The sequence below is a fragment of the Leptonotus elevatus genome, chromosome 18 (genome assembly GCF_054856555.1).
Source record: "Leptonotus elevatus isolate MCC_2025b chromosome 18, RoL_Lele_1.0, whole genome shotgun sequence".
NCBI classification, from domain to species: domain Eukaryota; kingdom Metazoa; phylum Chordata; class Actinopteri; order Syngnathiformes; family Syngnathidae; genus Leptonotus; species Leptonotus elevatus.
Window position 1 is genome coordinate 10,782,071 of NC_141256.1, and position 21,335 is coordinate 10,803,405.

The following is a 21,335-nucleotide window of genomic DNA, read 5'->3' on the forward strand; positions in this document are numbered from 1 at the left end:
TAATTTTATTTTTTTAATAATGTATTTATTTAACTGTTTATTTAGCCATGTATTTTCAAGGACACTCCCTGGTGACTATTCAAACAGATTTTTATTTTTATAGTTTTTTATTTTATTTTATTATTTTATTTTACTTCATCATTATTGCTTTTTAATTTAATTTCCTTCACAATCCGCACCCAAATATATTTTTTTATAGTAATTTATTGATTTCGTTTTTTTCCAAGGATGCTTTCATTTATACTTTCAGTCCACTCACTTCTCTTCCTACCTGCATTTTTTAATTCATTGCTTGATTTATTTATTTATTTTATTTTTATTTTTATTTTTATTTTTTCTATTTCAATCAATCAAACTTTATTTATATAGCACATTTCATACATTAAAATACAATTTAAGGTGCTGAACAATTAAAACATCCATAGTACAATAAAAAGATAACCCGCCCCTCCCCCCAGCATCCCCATGCTCACATTTTTTAGGGGTGTCAGGCGATTATTATTTTTTAATCGTAATTAATTAATTGTAAATTTTATATCGGTTCTAAATGTACAATAAACTTCTTTTTTTTCATACTCCGGTAACATAAAATGGAAAAAAATGTTAAAGTAATAGAAATATGGCTGAATTTTTTTGTCATTGATACAATAATTTCATAATTCATAAAATTTAGTAAAAAAAAAAAAAATACTGTACTGTAAAAAATGAACCCGACTCACTGACTGACTTAGCGTCTTATATTTGTGTGTTGAGGTGGCCATCAAAGTAATTAACAAGAAGAAAGCACGTCAGGACTCTTACGTGCAAAAGAACATGAAGCGAGAGCCTCACATCCACCAGATGATCCGACACCCCAACGTCGTCGTCCTGCTGGAGGTAACCAAACGCCATATTAACTCATTCACTGCCATTGACGACTATAGACGTCAAAAATGCATTTGAACTATTTCTATTAGTTTAACATTTTTTTCCACTTTTGCTAACAAGAGTATGAAAACCTAGATTTTTTTGTATTGTAAATGTAGAACAGATATAAAATTTATGATTAATCGTTAGTTAACTAGCTATGTGATTAGTTAAAAATTTGAATTGTAATTAATCGCATGACTTCAATAGTTGACTCACGATTAATCACAAATGTTATATCTGTTATAAATGTACAATTAAAAAAAAAAAGGTTTCCAAAAAATATATATGATTTTTTTTAACTAATTGGAAATAGTTCACATGAATTTTTGACGTCTATAGTCGTCAATGGCAGTGAAAGAGTTAATATATGCACTATTTTAATAATAATAACAATTTTAATATTTTAGACCCTGGAGACGGAGAACAGCTACTACATGGTGCTGGAGTTGTGCGGCGGCGGCGACTTGATGGAGCGCATCTGCGACAGGAAGCGTCTGCCGGAGAAGGAGGTGCGACGGTACGCGCGGCAGATCCTGTCGGCGGTGGCGCACCTCCACCAGCATGGTGTCGTGCATAGGTGACACACACACACACACACACACGCACACACACACACACACACACACACACACACACACACACACACACACACACACACACACACACATTATATGACACTTAGATTCTGAAGGGAAAAAAAGTAAACACTCGCATACAGTAACAAAATACTCAGTTACTTCTCACCACTGATAATCGTGCACACAGAGGAATTCAATTGCAGAACATTTGCGGCGTTGTGCGACTTGAAGGTGTGACTTTTCTGTGCGTACACACACACACTGTGTGTGTGTGTGTACACCAGGACATGGTTTTAACCTTCGTCTTGTGTTAACTTTCTGTTACCATCTCTTATGTTAACGGGTCGTTTTCGACCCGTGTCTTAAATCAGCTGTAAAATTCACTAAAAACAAGTAGATATCATCCAATTTATTTCTCATCTCTTGGTTGGCTTGTTAGGCTTCCTTATCCATGAAAATATTAGTTTTAATGTTTTTGGTGTGGGCTTTTGGGCCTTTTTTGTCAGTATACCCCTCGATTTCAATTTAAAAAAATGGTAAAATAAACACCAAGAGAATCATATAAATAAATAAAAGATTGTTGTGTTACCTGACTATTACTGGGGGCTATTAGAACACATCTCTTAAATTAATTTGTTTTATTTATTTATTAATTTAAATATTATTGACTATAGTAACATCTATGGTGTTACGGGTCGATTTCGACCCATATATATTTACTTCAAGAATAATGCAAAAAAAAGTATTTTTTTCAGCAGTAGAACAGGTCAAAACACAAAATATAGATTTGCAATGTAAAACAAATGACAACCAATCAAGCAAATGAAACCAATAGAAATCACTTAGGTACTATTTCCAAAAGCTCAGGTTTATTTTTCTTCACTGTGCCCACCATGGTTAGTTTCCTCCTGAGAAGTTCTTGTCCAAGGTCATAGCTGGTAAAAAAATTGTCACAAGTGATATTGTGACCCTGCAGTCCAGTAGTCATATCGAGGATCACACGTTTTCCTTGTTTTTTCTCAGGAATGCCACTCGCAGCTTTGCCTGTGTAAATCTGTAGCTTCCATGCATAGCTGTTTTTTGCATCGCAGGCTGCCCAGATTTTTATGCCGTACTTCCCTTGCTTACTGGGTATGTATTACCGGAAGAGGCATTTTCCTCGGAAAGGGACAAGACGTTCATCGACTGTCACCTCTGGCCCTGGGTTGAACATCAGTGGAAGGAGTTGCGTCCATCTCTCCCAGACATCCCTGATGGGGGCATGCTTGTCAGATCTTGCTCTGCTATTTCTGTTGTCAAATCTGAGGACTCTTGATATCATTCGAAAGGTCTGAAGTGACATTGTTGCCCGGAAAATATTTCTGCCTGTCGATGCGTCCCAGAGACTATCAGTGGCCTCATTGCAGGATCTGTACGCTCCAGCAAGAAGAAGAACACCAATGTAAGCATCCAGATATTCCTCATCATTGTCTTTCCACATGTCGTCATGGACTTTTTTTCCTTCAAGGTTTGTCATAGCCATGATGACTCTTTTTAGTGACAATGGCATGAATAGCTCGAAACATGTCTTGATGTCACTGACTCTTGTTACAGCAAACCTTGTGATTCCAGGGGTCATTTTTATGACATTTGCAGCAGCTGCCCTGCCATGTACATCATGAGATACTGAGCTCCAAAAGATCTTACCATTTTTGGACTTGAATCTTTCAGTGGGACGAGCTTCACCACCAGTGACCTTCTCATCAGATATGTCTGTGTCTTCTGGATGATACTCCACATTGTCTTCCTCCTCAGAAACCTGCTCATCCACATCGATATGCTGCTCTGTGTCCTCTTCCTCATTTTCATCAAAAAGATGATCCAGAACTTGGGTTGCTGTAAATCTTCTTCTCATGTTTGTATGCTGCAAATTGTAGATGTGCACTCTGGAAGTCAAATGACCCTTCAAATGAATGAATTGACCTTACATGTCAGGACATGCCCATCTCTGTTTGTTTTGTTTTTGTGAAGGTGTACTGGAAAACACGGCAAAATGCAAATCCCCTACAGCTCACAGGATTGGGAGAGGAGCTGGCTGTCAGTGTGTTGGCTGACAGTGCAATTATGAATCCAGTTTTGGCTCTAATTATTGCTTTATAATCTTATTTTTATAACTGGGTCAAAACCGACCCTAACAACACAAATGTAATAATTTCAACCAGAGCATTTTAGAATTAAGTGAAAACCTTTTTTTTTGTTTTATTTTGTTGAAATAGAGGTTCCTGACAAAGTCAAAAAGCCTTGATGCAATAAACTATTTTATATGGTTCTTTTATGCATGTTAAACCTGAAAACGGGTCGCTGCCGACCCTAACACAAGACGAAGGTTAAGAGGTTTGGCTCCTTCAAAGGTGGGAATGTGATTACCAGGCAATGACCTCATCACGCTGCGCCGGCGCCATGATTCACACATCATCACGGCATCAGCGACTTCCTCTCTAATGAAGTCCCTCAACGACGGCCAAACACACACACGCACACACACACACACACACACACACGCACACATTGAGCCATGGTTAAAATGGAAATAAATGGAAAATTTGCACTTCCCGCTCCCCCACGTTCAGGAGGTTGACCGCAAACGTTTTTTTCCTCCTTGGCGGCCACGTCTGCTATTTCCCCATTTCTTTGTCGTCCGTCTGGTTTTGTCTCCTCTTGTCGCCTTTGTCAGCATCTGCTGTTGAGATGAATGAACTTGAAAGGAACGCGCGCGACTCCCAGGCCGGATGGCGAGCGCAGATGTTCGTTTAGCCTGCTGGCTTCGGAAACTCTTTGGGTGCGTCTCAGGATGTCAAAATTCAAGTTGGCCGCTTAATGACCTTCTAAGGTCAATTCAGAAATTTGTTTGAAGATCATTGTTGAGAATTTATTTTTATTTTTATTTTTTATCATTATTATTATTATTATTATTATTTATTTATTTATTTATTTTTTGGGGGGGGGGGTATTTGCAAGGCTAACAAACCAACCCCCATATAAGTATGTAAGTACCTTCATTCACATTAGCAGTTAGCAGGTGCAATTGCAACTTGCTGTTAACTCATTTACTGCCATTGACGGCTATAGACGTCAAAAATTCATTTGAACTATTTCTATTAGTTTAACATTTTCCCCCCACTTTTTTTAACAAGATTATGGAAACTTAGAATTTTTTTTAATTGTTCATTAAGAACAGATGTAAAATTTGTGATTAATCGTGAGTTAAACTAGTGAAGTCATGCGAATAATTACAATTAGAAATTGTAATCGCCTGACGCCCCAAATTTTTAATAATCTTTTCTTTTTTTTCTAATTGCATCAGGTGATTAACATTTTTCAAGGTTTTCATACTCGTGAACAAAAGTGGAAAAAATATTAAACTAATAGAAATGGTTCAAATGAATTTCTGACGTCTATAACCGTCAACGGCAGTGAATGAGTTAACTGCCTACTTTCCGAACGTGTACCTCCCCTTTTAATAATTAATTGGCTTTAGAGGGCCTCGTTGTCTGCCGTGAGTGCACACATGTCACAATGAGAAAGGAAGTGCCAGGTGGGAGGGGGAAAGATTTCTAAAAAAATAAATAATTTAAAGTCCAAGTTGACAATCATTCAGCGTGTCCACTTTAGAGTGCCTCGTTGTCATGGCATGGGAAAGCCTTGCGACGACCCGGTGGGAAATGTACATTATCTTCACAGCTCCAACATGGTACGTGTAGATATAAGAAAGATGCTAGATGAAGAACATCCATTTTTCCAGGTCCAATGCAAAATATTTGATTGACGGTTGAATGAGAAAGAAAGACATTGTGTCAGAGAATTTTAAAGGGCGCATTTCACAATCTAGAATCGATAATTGGATCTTAAATCGTTTCAAAAACTGATTGGCCACGAGATTATCCTCAAATATGAGACCCCGATCCTTGTGTTGTTTGTTTTGTGTCAGAGATTTGAAGATTGAGAACTTCCTGCTGGACGAACACGACGACATCAAGATCGTGGGTACGTCCTCGAAGCGCGAGAATGCACGCGAAAGTGTTTTGGACAAAACACATCACACACGTTTCTTTTTTTGCTGCTTGCAGATTTTGGCCTGAGCAACACGCTGAGGTCGGAGTCTTTGCCTCCAGAGTTGCTCAGCACTCAGTGCGGAAGCCCCGCCTACGCCGCCCCCGAGCTCCTCGCCCACAAGAAGTATGGACCCAAAGTGGACGTGTGGTCCATGTAAGTCATCAAGTTGACTTATACGTACATACTGTGGTATTCGTGGGCTGGATGCGTGCCTTTAACTCATTCAAACCCAAAAGCGTGTAAATACGTTTTTTAATACGTTGTCCCAAAACGTATATATTTTTTTTTTTATGCAAGAGCATACAGAAGGCTTTGATGCAGCTTCTGACATGAAGAGGTGGCTTAAAGCACTGGTAGTTATTAGAAAAAAACGGCCAGCAGGTGGCAGCAGAGTATGTTGCAACAAGCTCTTTTTGACAGTGTTTTCAACAGGAATGTAAATATACTAATTGCTGCGAAACGGAAACGGATACAAATATACTTTTTTTTCCTGACAAAAGATGAGACTCAAATCTTTCTTTCGGTAGGTGCCATGTTTTTATAGCAATAGAACACAATATTCTGTGGGCCTGGCAACCTCAGTCAAAATCCCGTCAAACAGCCGGGAGCGAAGGGGGTTGCTTCAGTGAAAATGGCTGGGAGTGAATGAGTCAAGGGGCGTTACCTAATGAGTGACACGTGTGCATGTGCGTTGTCAGAGGTGTGAGCGTGTTCGCCATGCTGACCGGCACGCTGCCCTTCACCGTCGAGCCCTTCAACATCAAAAATCTGCACAACAAAATGGTGGACGGCGACATCGCACACATACCCAGTGACATCAGCAAAGGTCTGCAACAACACTACTCACAAAAAAAGTTGCAGGTAGTTAGTGACAGGATGTTATTATTTGACAGGATACCTTTTCATTGATTTTTTTTTTTTTTTGCAAAAAAGTGCGTCAAACAAACACATTTCAGATCGTTTGGCCTTGGGGGAGGTCCGCTCTCTCTACTGACTGACAATTTGTCTGACAGGCGCGGTGACCTTCATGCTGTCTCTGCTGGAAGCCGACCCTGACAAAAGACCGAGCATCCAAGTCGCCATGGAAGGGGCCTGGATCAACCAAGGCTACGCCAAGAGGCCGCTACATAAGGTCTCGTACCACAACAGGTACATGTGCTGTGCTGGAGAGTCCGGGGACAAGAAAGTCTTTTGGATTTTGTTGTCCAATCAGATTTCAGCCTCTGTGTTAGCAAGCAGTCCGTTTAAGTGCAAAATCACCGTGGAACCTGGCGCCAATACATTTTGCAATAGAAATCATGCACCATTAAAAACACGCACACACATTCTTTCGTCATAATTTTCGTCACCAATTTTTTTTTTCAGACGACAACTAAAATAGAAGCCATTCATTAAGACGATAATTAGAACTAAAATTGACTGACAATTTCATCCACTGAGAAACTGTGGTCACTGCACTTTATTTAATGTTCAAACATGTTTACATTAGTTGTGCAGCTGTAAGATTAATATCAAGCATTTATGCACTTTTTTTTATTTATTTAGGTGAAAACTAAGTTATATTATTGTCGGTTCAACATGTTTCATTGAAACAAAGAATAAAGACACCGTTGTATTAAATGTGTCTTGCGTGTTATAATTTTCTGTATAATATCGATGAAACTGTCAATTTAGTCGACTAAAATTGCTCTTTATTTTCATCAGATGACTAAATTATGACAAAAACTTTCATTCATTTTAGTCAAAAGTCTATAACTAAAACTAAATGCAAATGTCTAGTCAAAAAAGAACACTGCCTCACTTTAACGTCAGTGTTTTTCCTTTTGCTTCCCTTGGAGAAAATCCCCCCCGTTTATTGCATTGTTGGTGTTGAGTTTTGTCACGGGAGAGCGTCGAGCAGAAGGAAATGAATTCAAATGAAAATTGTCGTGGTCGTCCGCGTGACAGCTTTCGCGTATTAAAGTGTAACTTGATGGCTTTTATGGCGCCGTGTGGAAATGTCATCACGGCTAAGTCGCCGCGCTAGCCGAGCCGCGATGCGAACGCGCCCCCTAGTGGCCGCGGGGAGCCGTCGGCCCATTGTGACATCAGGCAAGGACCAGACTTCAAACAAATGAGCAAAGAAAGCGGTAGCGTAGCAATCGTAGCATGCGGCAACTTGTGGGTCTCCCCCTCGGCCCCGCAGGCTGCGCGCCGACGACGTGGACGCGTCGGTGCTGGCGTACATGGCCGACACGCTGGGCTACTCCGCCTCGGAGGTCGCGCACACGCTGGCCCGAAACCGGCCGTCCGCCGTCATGGCCGCCTACCACTTGCTGCTCGCCAAGATCAAGAGGGGCCGCCCAAGCGTCAAGGTCAGATCGGCCACTTGGTGGTTTTGTGTTGCTGAGTTTGATAGTCAATCAGTCTGCTAGCAAGCTAGTTAGTTGTTTGGTTAATTGCTTAGTCAGTTTGTTAGTGGGTTGATCGCTTTAGTAGCCCGTAAATTTGTAACTTTTACGTTGCTCCGCCTCCCATTAGAGCGGTGCGGTCAAGAGACGTCCCAAGGCAAGCGGACAAATGGCAGAGCGGCGCTACGGCGGGACCAGACGCCAGCAGCCGCCACAAGGACAAGACGACGATGATGATGATGATGAGGATGACATCAGAGCTGCGTCTTCCTCCCTCCACCCTCTCAGACCGTCACCAGAGGCCACTTATGAGGATGACGCCATGTTGAATGACAAGGAGACTCTGCTTCTTCCTGATGGTACAATGTAACATCATTTAAATAAAATTTAAAAGTAAGAGGGGGGGGAAAAGCTATCTTCATGTATCTAAAATTATATCATAAGGTAAGTCTTTTCCTCAAAAAATTTTGCTTTTACCAAAAATACTTTTTCTCAAGGGCTTAAAAGGTACGACTTTAATTTTTGAGGGGAGAAAGAAAAGTGAACTCTTTTTTTTTTTTTTTATAAAAAAAGAAATATTGTTTAAAACAGTTGTCCCGAATGAAAAAAAATGTAATGGGAAAAAAAATCTAACTTCTAAAATAATGAAACTTAAAACTATTTTTTTTTTATAAATATATATTTATATTTATTTATATTATATATTTATATATCATATATTATATATTTATAATTTTATTATCATCAATATTTGCTAAAGTTGTCATTTTTAGAAAAAATAAACATTTGTTTTTGAAAAGGTAAGACTAAATTGTTTTTACAAAAAGGTTTTAGTGTAATTGCATTTATTTATTTTTTAGAATATTTTCTTTTTTTTAGTATTGCAATCTAGAGAGAGTTTAACTTAAATATGATAAAAATTAAATTTTATTTTTTTAGTAATCTAAAAACATTTTTTGAGGAATTTAAAAAAAACATCTATTTATTTTTTAAGTTTCTTTATTTTAAAAGTTAGGTTGTTGTTTTTTCATTAAAAAGATTCATTCTGAAAAACTGTTTTTAACAAAATTTCTATTAATTAAAAATAAGGAAAAATATATATTTTTTAATTTATATATATATATATATATATATATATATATATATATATATATATATATATATATATATAATAAATAACGATGATGATGTTAATGATAACGATGATGATGTTAATGATAACGATAATTTCTATGAATCTCCTTGCAGTGTTGGGACCAAAAGAGCAAGTGGTCCATCTTTCTCCTCCCAAACCTGCTGCTTCGCACCAGTGTGACTCCGCCCCTTGCCACACCCTTTCACCCGCCGATCCAGTCAGACACAGCGGCGCCTCGAGGCCCATCCGACCAGTGCCGCAGCTCTTCGGGGCCGCGCGGTCGGACGGCGGCGGGGGTCTGATGGAGGCTGTCCTGAGGTTCGACGTGCCGCAGAAGAGCGCTGCTTCTCCCAGAATACACCTGGAAAGCACCCAGAGAGCTCCGCCCACCACGCTTCCACGCCTGTGCAATCAGGGGCTGAAAGACGGGCGAGGCGAGAAGGTTTCATGGGTCCCGCCGAGTCAGCTCGAACCCTCTGGACTCCGAGTGAGCGGGTCCAAAACTCCCGCCTTTCCCTTGCAAAGACACAATTTGGCTTTGAAGGGAGGGAAGGCAACGGGGACGAAGAGGAGCTCCGTAGCGAAGTTCCGCTCGACGCCACGACGACGGATGACGGAGCTCAATCTGCCGCTGCTTCCCGCTGCGCTGCAACGGAAGGCGGACAGGAAGCTGCGCAGCTTGGACTGCTGACACGTCAAAAAAAGTGTCCCACAGAGCCAAGGCTGGACTGGCCGTCAGGCACGGCAGGCGCATGCCCGACGGGAAGTGCTCGGAACCTCTCACCGGGGAGGCGCCACCTCATCGGGCTCATCTCGTTGCAGAGGAACAGCGGCTCTACTTGACTGAGATTCTAGTAGTTAGAAACGCATCCGGTCTCCATTCTGGCTCTCATATCAACCCTCAGAAAGTGGAAAAATTGCCAAGTCAACTTCACCAAACAGTTTTGTGTCGATGCCGTTCATACAGAGGACGGACACAGAAAAAGGTGTAAAACGGAAAAAGTGGAAGTGCCAAATGATTCAAGTTGAAATGTCCTCATTTGACTTTTTTTCACTGGAGCCAGTGTCATAAGCTAAGTGGATGTTTGGAAGTCATTCATGTTCGTCACTTTGGAAGTGGCAAAGGGTTTTCCCCCCTCAAATATTTATGATGTGACGTTCCAAAAAAGTATAACATCCAAAAAAAGATTTGTTTCTTGAAAAAAGAATCAACTCAAAGAAGTACTTTTATGTTAAAAAAAATAAAATTAAAATAAAGTAAACTCCTCCCCAAAGGTTTGTTTGTTCCTATGAAAGCTTTTGTTAAAAATAAAATCCTTAAAAAAATGAAAACTTTTATTGAAACAATAAGTTCTTAAAAAGTTTTTTATTTTTTTAAATACTGCTTTTAGAGTTGTTTTTCCTCCCATGTGCCATTATGACTTCTCCAGAGGGGAAACAAATATATATTGATTTTTTTTTGTGAATGTTTTTTTTTTCTTTTTTTGAAAAACTAAAAAGTTATTTTTTTTCTTGAAAAATTTACCAAAAAGATTTTTTTTTAACTGTTTTTTTTAAAGTGGCCTAAAAAAACAAAACATTGTTATAACATAACTTTAAAATTTAAGAAAATACTAAAACAAAAGTATATATTTTTTTAAAGGTGAATGGAGATTTTATAAGATTTTTCCTCTCTATAAAAAAACTTATTCAGGAAAAGATTTTTTCTAACAAACAATACAACTTTTCCCTTCAAATAAGGGCATTTTTTTCCTGTACTAGTATCTACTGTTGATTTTTTTATATTGTTTTTTTCTTAATGCCCATAGACAGCTGGGATAGGCTCCAGCACCCCTACGTCCCTTGTGAGGAATAAGTGGTTTGGAAAATGGATATACTCCAACCCCTAATCTGAATTTTCCACTCATCTTTGAGCTTCCTGTTGTCTCTCTTTCGAGCTTCAAAGGTGTGTGTGCGTACAAAGTAACTGGAGTGTGGTTGTATGCACCCGAGTGCCTCCAATCTGTCCTTACAGGGCACACTGAGTGCATACCGACACACGCACAGAGTACACACGGTATCACAGAGCAGGATGAATTATTGAGCAGTGTGCTAGCATGGCTAACAACAAAGTCATGTCAAGGCCACACACGCACGCATACTTCATGTATGTTTAAAGGGACTTTTTAAATGACATGTTTACTAAGATGATGTAAAGACAGACATTTTCAAAAACGACATGATGTATAGTGAGTTTTTTTGTTTTTGTTTTATTACATGAAGTAATGAGACTTTTTTTTATGGCATGATAAAAATGACATGATATATAAGACTTGTTTTTGATTTTAAAAATGGCATATTTTTTGTGTTTTGTTTTGGGGTTGTTTTTTTTCAAAAAACGGCCATGTTTTGTATAGTAAGGCGTTTTTTAAAACATGACCATGTATAGTATGGAGTTTTTTTTATGGTCGTCTTAAAAAATCGCCTTAGTATACATGGTCGTTTTAAATTTTTAAAAAAATTAAACGCCTTACTATACAATATTCATGGTTGTTTAAAAAACGCCTTACTATATACATGGTCATCTTTATATATATATTTATTTATTTATTTTAAAATATATAAATGAGTGGAGTCCTCCACATAGAAATTAGTCGGTTGGGTGCAGTACCACATGCTCCCAGCAGATAGCGCACTCGTTGGAAGGGTGACGTTTCAGGTTAGTAAATCTGGGTTTCAGATCGTTTGTAATTGTTCAATAATGTGATCAAACAATAAGCGTGCGGTTGTAAAACGCGCATCATTCAAGCCGCCAAGGAAATAACAGTTCAACAAAAAACAAGAATCGTTGAGAATACGTGTGGGTGGAGTCAATCAAAGTGGTAAAAGTTCAGACGAGTGTACCTAATGAAGTGTCTCTTGTATAACTGATGTCCCAATTGGTGGCTGCAGGTGTGCTGCTTCGTCATTTAAGTGGATGATGTTACTCCACCATCATCATGTATGTGCGTGTCTGGTTTCTAATGACGCCCATTCATAATTGAGTGTTACCTGGGAGTGTGTGCAGAGAGGTTAAGTTGGCCCCCGGAGGCCATCTTGATGGACTTGGCCATGATGTTAAGTCAAAGAGGGTCAGCAGTGCACGAAACATCGCGACGTAACACAACCTGACGTTGTTACACTCTACACTAAAACAAACATGACAACGCTATCTGATCAAAAGCATCTACTAAACAGGTTTCATCTGCTCTCTCCACACAAACTTGCCTAATAAAGACCCCTCACAATACATGCATAGTTACACTTAATCCCTTGCCAAATGATGATCCTATTACATAGTGTAGTACATGAACACGTGCCAAATAATGAGCTCTTAACAGGTTTGCAGACTACTTTGTAGTTCTACAGCGCCATCTGCTGACTATTTCGGGTAATGCAGTATCTTAATGCAAACCATTGCAACAAAAGTGTTTCTTTTTTTTTTTAATAAAAAAAATCTTGACATTTTAAAGTGTTTATTTTATAAAAATCCAACACTTCCAGTTTGAGAAGCATTTATTCAGATAGTTTCAGGAACTGATCAGGAGTATAAAGCATTGCAGGCATTCTATATATTTTTTTCCCTCCATGTTTTAATTAAAAAAAATAGTGGTGTGTTCGATACCGTGGTTAAAAAAAAATCTCTTTCATAGACATTTTTTAAATAACATTATGGAGTGTGAATAGCACCACAAAAATCAGCTATGTATTGATCACACTCGCTCATGATAAATTTCACTATAAAGATTCAATAGTTTGTGTTCATATGGTGTAATCTGTCAGTTTCTTTCCTTTCCTAGATTCCCAACACGCATACAAACACACTTGGACTATTACAGACGAACAATGTGCATCATCACATACCGTAACCGTAAGAAATAATATAAGACAAGACACAAATAGCACACAAACACACACTTGAGCTTCCTCGACATGTGCTTAAAACGTATGCAGGTTTCCCCTCAACACTCGTTCGCACGATCGCGACACAGTCACACATTACTATGATAAAGTTTGTTTTTGTTTTATGAAAAGAAACCAACAAAAGAGGCCGGGCGACGTGGGCTTGCTCCCCTCAGAGTGAGCCCGCTCCGTCGCGCGGCTTTTGGGGCGCACTCTTCATTCAAGCGTCCGCCGTCGCCGCGGCAACATAACCTAACAATGACGAAAAGAACGAATCGGCGTGAAAGACACGACACTTCCCGTGTCAGCCGCGTCCGGTCGGAACCGGCGCCAAGCGGAATTAAAAATTAACCGCGGCGCGCGATCTATTAGTCAGGTCTACTTCCAAACACGTCCAAGTCATTAAGAATGAATTAAAGAGTGAAATAAAACTTTGGAGTTCTGAGAATTCCATTGACAATGTGCCGTTTTCATTATTATTCATATGATTATACATTCACCATAATGTGCGTGTCTGCCTGAAAGCAGACAGTGTACATGTGTGTGTGTGTGTGTGTGTTTGTGTGTTTGTGTGTGTGTATTGGCTCCCCAGCCCTTTAATGGGTCACATTTCCTTAGGAAACACTCATTGGCTTGTCACAGTGCACCAATCCTCCAATGAGGTAAGTCGGAGCCTCTTGAGCCCCCCAATCACAAAGAGAAACAAAGTTGGGTGGCTGCGTGTACGTGCGTGTATCCTTTGGGGGGTCCCTCGACGGATGGAGAAAATACGGTCGCCACGGTGACGAGAGTGCCGTGTCGTTGAGCAGAGATAAAAGGGGAACGGGGGGGGGGGGGGGGGGGGGGGGTCTAGACCTCTGCTCCTTTCAAGCCGATTCGTTCGTCGTCCTGTCAGTCACTGCTGGGCTTCTTCAGGGAGAAGGCCCGGATGCCAAAATGGCCGCTGAGTTGTTGGACCTGCAACACAGGGAATGAAAATCTTTGACAACGACATGATGTTGCTTAAAAACTTAACACTTGCCAAATAATGACCATCCACAATGTATAGTACATAAATACTTGCCAAATAATGATCACCACAAATAAAATACACTTGCCACTTACCTTAACACTTGCAAAATAATGATCCGTCATAACAACTGAGCCTTGCCAAAAAATGACCATCCACAAAGTATAATACATGAACAACTCAACGCTTGCCAAATAATGACCATTAACAAATATAAAACATTTAACATTTGCCAAATAATGACCCTGGCAACAACGGACTACTTGGAAAATAATGACCCTCAATAAGGTTTAACACAAGTACATTAACACTTGCCAAATAATGATCACCACAAATGTAATACACGACCACTTGCCAAATACTGACCCCAACCAACAACTCAATACTTGCCACTTACCTTAACACTTGCAAAATAATGATCTCGCACGACAACTGAAGACTTGCCAAAAAATGACCATCCACAAAGTATAATTCATTAACAACTGACCACTTGCCAAATAATGACTCTCAAGGTATAATTCATTAACACATGCCAAAAAATGACCCCCCACAAAGTACAATACATGACTAACTCAACGCTTGCAAAATAATGACCAAAGCAAAGTATAAAACATTCAAGTTTGCCAAATAATGGCCTTCCACAAAGTAAAATACTTTGAAACTTTAAAACACTTGCCAATGTCAAAAAATGACACACAACAATTGGATACTTGCCAAATAATGACCCCCCCCCCCCCCCCCATAAAGTTTAATACATGAATACTTGCCATACAATGACTCTCTTACCTGAGCACTTGCAAAATAAGGCTCTCTCACAACTGGAGGCTTGCCAAATAATGAACCCAGTCACTTGCCATGTACTCTTTACAACAACTCCCAAGCACCTGTCTCATGTTGATTTATTCCAACTCATGACATCACTCACTGGGCCACGCCCCTTAAAGGCACACATCCACCACAAATGCAGTATGTACATTAAATACATGTCATATCAGTAAAATTACCAAATTAACAATACTGAGCTCTTAAATAATAATAATAATAATTATTATTATTATAATTTAAAAAAGACAAAAAAGGGAAAATAAATAAATAAATAAATAAAATAAAATAAAATAAAATACATAAATACATGTCATAAAACAAATATACTTACATTCTCTTTCACAATGTTGTTATACTTAATTGAAAAACTTTTTTTGGGGGGGGGGGGCTAGTATTTGTATTTCAATTCATTTCAGTGGCTAAAAAGAGGTGCCATAGCCACATACAAATATTTGGATTTACAAACTCATCTCGTAACCCAAGTGTAATTGTCACAATCAAAGAGTGTGCGTTCGTGTCCTCACCACCGACACGCCGTAGTGTATGTGCGCCAGCACGACGGCGGCCGTCCACAAGTACAGCAGCAGCGTCTCGTCGGACGCCAGGCCCGACACGGCCAGCGTCACCACGGCGGCCATCGGCGGCAGCAGCCAGCTCAGCGCCTGGCAGCGCGTGTTGCTCATCTGACACACGATCAGCTTGCACTGCAACACGCACGCAAATTGCAAAATTGTCAAGTTGAGTGTTGAAAAAAGTAAAAAAAAAAAAATTGTAAGGGACAGATGGTCAAGGTCATTCATAAAACTTTAATTTTACTAACATTTTTAAGTAACCTATTATCTAATAAAAATAAGAAAGAAAAAAATTATAATATTTTTCGTTGCATTATTTACAATGATGAATACATTAATCAGTCATTTAATACTATAAAAAAAAAAATTAAATACATTTGAACCAAGCAATTTCTGAAAAAAAAAAAAAGAAATATTGTAAGACTCTTTAGTAGAAGACACCCACCGTGACGTTGGAGAAGGCCGTGCCCAGCATGAGGAAGTACAGTCTGGGCTGCAGCTCCAGGATGTTGGATGGAGAGAAGAGCACCCAAACGGTGGACAGGACGAAGAAAAGCACGGGTGACAAGAAGGGCAGGAAGGCCTCGTACACGCGGCCGTGCTTCAGCGAGTCGCTGCGGTATGCCCTGAAGAAAAAGTCGCACTCATGCTAAAGCGACTTGCTAATTAGCGGTGACGGCAAACAGCAAAACCTACCGTACCTGAGGACGTTGTAGAGGCTCATGGGTAACGTCACCGTGAAGGAACAGGCTGAAAATCAGAAGGTAAAGAGTGTTTCTATCATATCGACACATCGGGCCTGCATGGCAAAACATTTCGATTTTTATTTCTTCAAAATGGCTCAGTGGTGCCCCCTATATTTTTTTTTTAACAAAGCACCCTAGGTTGAAAGTTTTACCTAAATTTACGAAAACTGGGAGGCACATGTAAATGCCCGAAACCTACAAAAAAAATGAGGAAAATGAACAGGAAGTCCAGCATTTTGATTTTATTTTGAAATTTGGCGCCATGTTTGCCTTTTATAGATTTCACATTTTAATGAACTCCTCCTACAAAATGCATCCGATCATCTTCAAACTTTGGGGCGTTTCATCCAAAGACATTCAAGCTGAAATGTATAATAATGTTGTGTTTTATGTATGCGTCTCACCGACAATCATGAAGGAGAAAAGATCTCTGTAGAGGAAGTGGAAGAGGACGGGCTGGTACCAGGTTTCCACGCCCACCACCGCCGTCACCACGTAGACCAGCGAGATGGTCTGGAGAAAAAAAAAAAAAAAGAAGAAGACTCAAGATGGGTTTAACATGGCAACTTTCAACACATCATGAATAAGCAAGATCATTTTGGTGATATGAAATGTTGTCACGCTCACCACTTGGCTGATGTCGTACCCCCACGGCAGAAAAAGCACGCCCGTATTGTACTTCTCCCAGTGCGACAAAATGAAGGAGAACAGCACCACCCAAAGGATGTAGTAAAGCGTGGACACGCCCACGCCGCTGTCACCACGCCCAAATATGGAGTAGACGGTAGCCACGAAGAAGATGCAGGCCCAGCTGTCCAGCCCGTGGTCAAACAGCTCCCCAAGTGGCGTGGAGGAGTTGGTGCGGCGCGCCTGCTTGCCGTCCACGCCGTCTGCGAAGAAGCGGCGTCGTGATGTTGCGGGGAAAACAAACACGGAACGAAGAGAGGCCAAGGCGGTCGCTCACCGAGCGTGTAGGCCAGGAAGTTGAAGATGCCCGCCGTCACCCAAACCCAGCTCGGCACGTGCTCATGGCCGACGGCTGAAACCACACACGATAAGGTTGCTGCTACATTCTTGGAATGTGTGTTATATGAGATCATGTGACCTGGCGTGAACATTGTTACGTGCAAACGCACCTGAGGCGTTGAAGTCGTAATCGTAGAAGGCCAACATGAGGAAGTTGACCACCAGGAACATGAAGCCGGTGAAGGTGATGAGGTTCGGAGCCAGCCACTTTGGTAGAAACTAAAATGAAAGATAATCAATTATCATAAGGATAGTAAATGATTAAAGTAATAAAATGACTCAGTAATATTAGTAACTTGTTCAAAATTAGGGCTGTGCAGCGATTCTAATTTCCTCAATCGATTTGACTTCGATTCACAAGAGTTCAGTTTGATTCGATTCAATTTTTTCCCAGATTCGATTCAGTTCAATTTAATCCAATATTGATTAATTACGTAACATCAATTTTCAATCTCAAAGACATGATTAAAAACTCCACAAATATTAAATTCCATATTTTATATATATCCAGATTTTGCGGTGGCAGTAACTGGTTAAATGATTTGGCTTATTCATTAAAGTAACACGAGTTACAATCACTTAAGTGCTACACAAACATTGACATCAACAAGGATGAGATGCAAATACTTTATAATTGTAATTAAATAATTGAAAAATATATACACATTTAAAAGATTCTGAATTATCAAAAATTGCAATAAGTCAGGTATATGAATAGTAAATTTCAAGAAAACGGTAAGATACAAAAAAAATTATTGATTTTTAAAATTATATTTTCTTAAGAATTTATGGAAAAAATAAATATTTAAATAATTGATTCATGGTTTTATTAATCAATATCAAGCTTGAAAAGGAAACTCGAGTTAATGTTGGCTATGCGAATTTTTAAACCCCAGCCCTAGTAAAAAATTATATATATTTTTTTTTTTAAGTGTTTGCCATGTAATTTTTGTAGGCATTTTTACGAATATATGTTTCTTTCAAAAAAAAATAGCCATACTAAAATGAAAATTGTACCCCAAAAATAAAACAATAAAATTATTAACAAAAATACATTTACTAGGCCTTTTGCATTTCTAAAATATGTGTGGAATATTACAATATATATGCCATTAATATATTAACTGATCAATTTTAGCTATGCACGACTCCATTATTCGCTAAGAACTTCACATATTTTATTTTCAGGCAATAGTGGCAGACGAGTCATGACTCTTTTGCATAGCAACCCTTTCATGTACATCATCTATTTGAACCCAGAAACATGGAACTCTCTGTAAATCAAATAGATCGCCAATGTCCGATGAACCATTTCCTATTCCATTTTGACTTAAAAAAACATTGCATATTTCAAAACATTTCTCCCCCAATTGCTCTCATCGAATAACTTTTGATCAAATGCTGCTGTCTCTTTAAATAAGCTTTACAAAATGCCACGCAGCGTCTCTGTACCAGACATCGAGCGCCACACTTGATTGCATAAGACGTCATAAGACAATAATTAATTACAGCAGCCAGTTAGGCAGGGAAGGCCGTATTTGACAAATGCTATATAATAGGACATGACGCAACTTTGCAGGGTGTGTCTGTCGATGTGAAAACGCACACACATTTGTTTCTCACCTTCACCACAAAGTTCCAGAAAGGGTGCATGACGTAGACGGACAGCGGATTGGAGTCCACGGCGCTGTACTGCAAACACACAACACAGGACGCTATCAGTGTCGCTTGTCACCGTGACACGCGCACACAAGCACACGTCGTGGCTGCCATTGATTTATTTCATTGCGCAGTCGACTTCTCGTCTCTGACATAACAGCAATGTATAGCTTATTTGTCAAATGCGATGGAATGACAAAGAGTACCCTTCGCAAGATTTTTGAAATATGGCAGTTGAGTCAAATGTAAATCATAATAACAGCGGACGCCATGTTCTCTTCAAAAGGGCGAGTAGCTTGACTTTATTTGAGTTATGTGCGAGTTTTGACATTTTAAAAGCAGCATGAAACAAACCACAGAGCACAGAAAATAACTTTTGGGCATAAAAAAACAACATTCAGTCAATAAGCGACTTATACATTAACAACCCGAAGATGTGACGTAATTGTGGTGACATTATGCTAATTATGGAAGGCAGCAGGAAGGATGAGGAAACCGCACGGTGCCGTGTGATCACACATTGCAAGCTGAAATTTCAGCACCAACTCACAATATGACAATTGTTAAAAAAAAAAGTGGAAAGAAGCATTTTGCTCCTCGGCCCCGTAGGCCTTTCTTCAAAGTCATAAAGTGTGGCGGTTAAAAAGCAAAATGAGGGGAGGTATTTTAGGAAAGTCAATTTGTAAAAATAACACCCACGTGTGGACTGACCAACAGTACAGATTTATAAATAAAATAATAATAATTAAAGATATGAAATGTATTTAATTAATTTAAATGTGAGGGTTTCGGCCGGACTTCACCGTAATGTTGTTTTACTTCACTTGTTGCAGGTTTGTTTCTGCAGAAGCCTGCGCAAACTTGGTGGGAACGCGCACAGTTCTATGGGTCTGTTTCAAACCCCAAACGAGAACACCATTCCCACCGACTCCCATAAGACTTGGACTGACTCACTGTTTTCGAGATCCCCACATGACCCTTCAAAAACCAACAGGGGAATTAGTTTTCCAGGAACTTTTGCATGGGCTTTTAATAGCTCCTTTGTCCAATACGAAGATTTCCACCGTGTTTCTTGATTTAACACACAATGATACGTTTAACAAAGTGGATATTTTGCAGTGGCCGGCAACTCGCCAGCGAGTTCAATTTTGCAGTGAATCGCTCAAGAACATTACAAGTACAAATTCTGGGCGCTAGTGAATGTGTAGTGGTTTTGAATCCTGCTCAATTCTTCTTCTTTCTTTTTTTTTATAACTACAATTTCTTGACAGCCTATATGCTCTGAGGGTTATGGTTAAGATGATGATGCCCATAACAGCCTAACATCGGTGGCAAAACAAAATGAAAACTTGGTGGAGAAAAAACACAGATGGGGTTACCGCGCCCAATGAATGACTCGTCCGGCGAATGACCAATTAGAGCTGTTCACGGTAAAATAACGCTAGCAGGCGAGTTGCCGGTCACGGCAAAAATGTCCACTGCTTAAATTGAAATGTTGTTTTTTTCAAATTTTAACCTCAACACAACCTTGATTTTATGTTTGGATGTTAAGCATTTTTGAAACACAATGTACTCAATGTACTTCACATAATTAAATGTACAAGTAGGTCACAGGGACATTTTTCAGGGTGAATGAATGACATTTAGGGTAGAGTATTTACTGCTGTCAGAAAGGGTCACATTTAGACAGAGCGGTGTCCAAGAGTGAAGCTCGATGCATTACTATGGAATAGTTGCACAAACGGCTTTTGTCTAGATGTTGCGAGCTGAATTAAACCCACTTCATGCATCATGCATGCATGCATGCATACACATATAGGTGCTAGCTACTTAGCATGCTACCTTGTATCTGTCGAAGCCTGCGAGTTGCTCCGGCGTGACGTATTCGTAGAGAAGAGCCATCGTGGAACAGCACGTCGCCGCGACGCGATGCAACGAATGACGATTCAACTTCTTTTTGTGCCGGGCGATTGTTCTAGGTTTAAGTTAAGCGGCCGAGGCGACGTTAGGTGATCATAGAGCGGAGCCGCCGTCGGTCACGCCGACTGACATGACGTGAAATCGGAACACTCTGTAGCCGCTCCTCCCTGGAAGAGGGCGACATCCCACCACCAGTGAGTTGAGCTCACTAGCGACACCTGTAGCCCGGATGACCATAGTACCACATTAATTTCTATATGCAACGCTCGCACCAAAGGTCACCAACCCTTTTGAATTCATTTTGAGAGCTAGTTCTTGCTGATTAATGCGAAGGGTTACCAGTTTGATTTACACTTTTTAAATAACAATTATCGAAATCGTTTTTTTCCTCATGGCTTTCTGCCCGTAGGGGAAAAAACCGCAAGGGACAACATGCAGACGCCATCAATATTTAATTCATTTTGGCTACAGAATAACATTGAGATCGAGTCGAGGAAGCCAGAGCGGAATTGCGTCACGGAATAGTATCACTCTAGTTACCATGGTAACCGAC

At 39.8% G+C, this 21,335-nt stretch overlaps 2 protein-coding genes across 8 annotated transcripts in view; one reads left to right on the top strand and one right to left on the bottom strand.

Moving 5' to 3' along the window:
- The window catches only part of LOC147158563 (hormonally up-regulated neu tumor-associated kinase homolog A), an 81,392-nt gene extending 70,797 nt beyond the window's left edge, over positions 1–10,595 (top strand). For 6 of the 7 annotated variants that reach the window (XM_086061486.1, XM_086061487.1, XM_086061488.1 and 3 more), the window contains 9 exons: positions 754–876; positions 1,317–1,486; positions 5,455–5,510; positions 5,594–5,732; positions 6,278–6,405; positions 6,593–6,728; positions 7,765–7,933; positions 8,100–8,328; positions 9,218–10,592. In XM_086061486.1, coding sequence (XP_085917612.1) covers positions 754–876; positions 1,317–1,486; positions 5,455–5,510; positions 5,594–5,732; positions 6,278–6,405; positions 6,593–6,728; positions 7,765–7,933; positions 8,100–8,328; positions 9,218–9,795 — 1,728 coding nt within the window. In that variant the 3' untranslated portion in view covers positions 9,796–10,592. Of the gene's footprint in view, positions 1–753; positions 877–1,316; positions 1,487–5,454; positions 5,511–5,593; positions 5,733–6,277; positions 6,406–6,592; positions 6,729–7,764; positions 7,934–8,099; positions 8,329–9,217 lie in introns of all 7 variants that reach the window. The other variant, XM_086061492.1, reaches the window with a different exon arrangement.
- A 2,025-nt stretch (positions 10,596–12,620) lies between these two features.
- Positions 12,621–20,965, bottom strand: selenoi (selenoprotein I). The gene is made up of 10 exons (XM_086061664.1): positions 20,705–20,965; positions 18,827–18,895; positions 17,314–17,422; positions 17,142–17,216; positions 16,805–17,067; positions 16,582–16,690; positions 16,133–16,181; positions 15,877–16,057; positions 15,384–15,563; positions 12,621–13,982 (listed from the first exon to the last, which is right to left on the bottom strand). Exons 1-10 carry the CDS (start codon positions 20,762–20,764, stop codon positions 13,875–13,877), a joined length of 1,203 nt encoding a protein of 400 aa, XP_085917790.1. The 5' UTR covers positions 20,765–20,965; the 3' UTR covers positions 12,621–13,874.
- Positions 20,966–21,335: the final 370 nt, after the last annotated feature.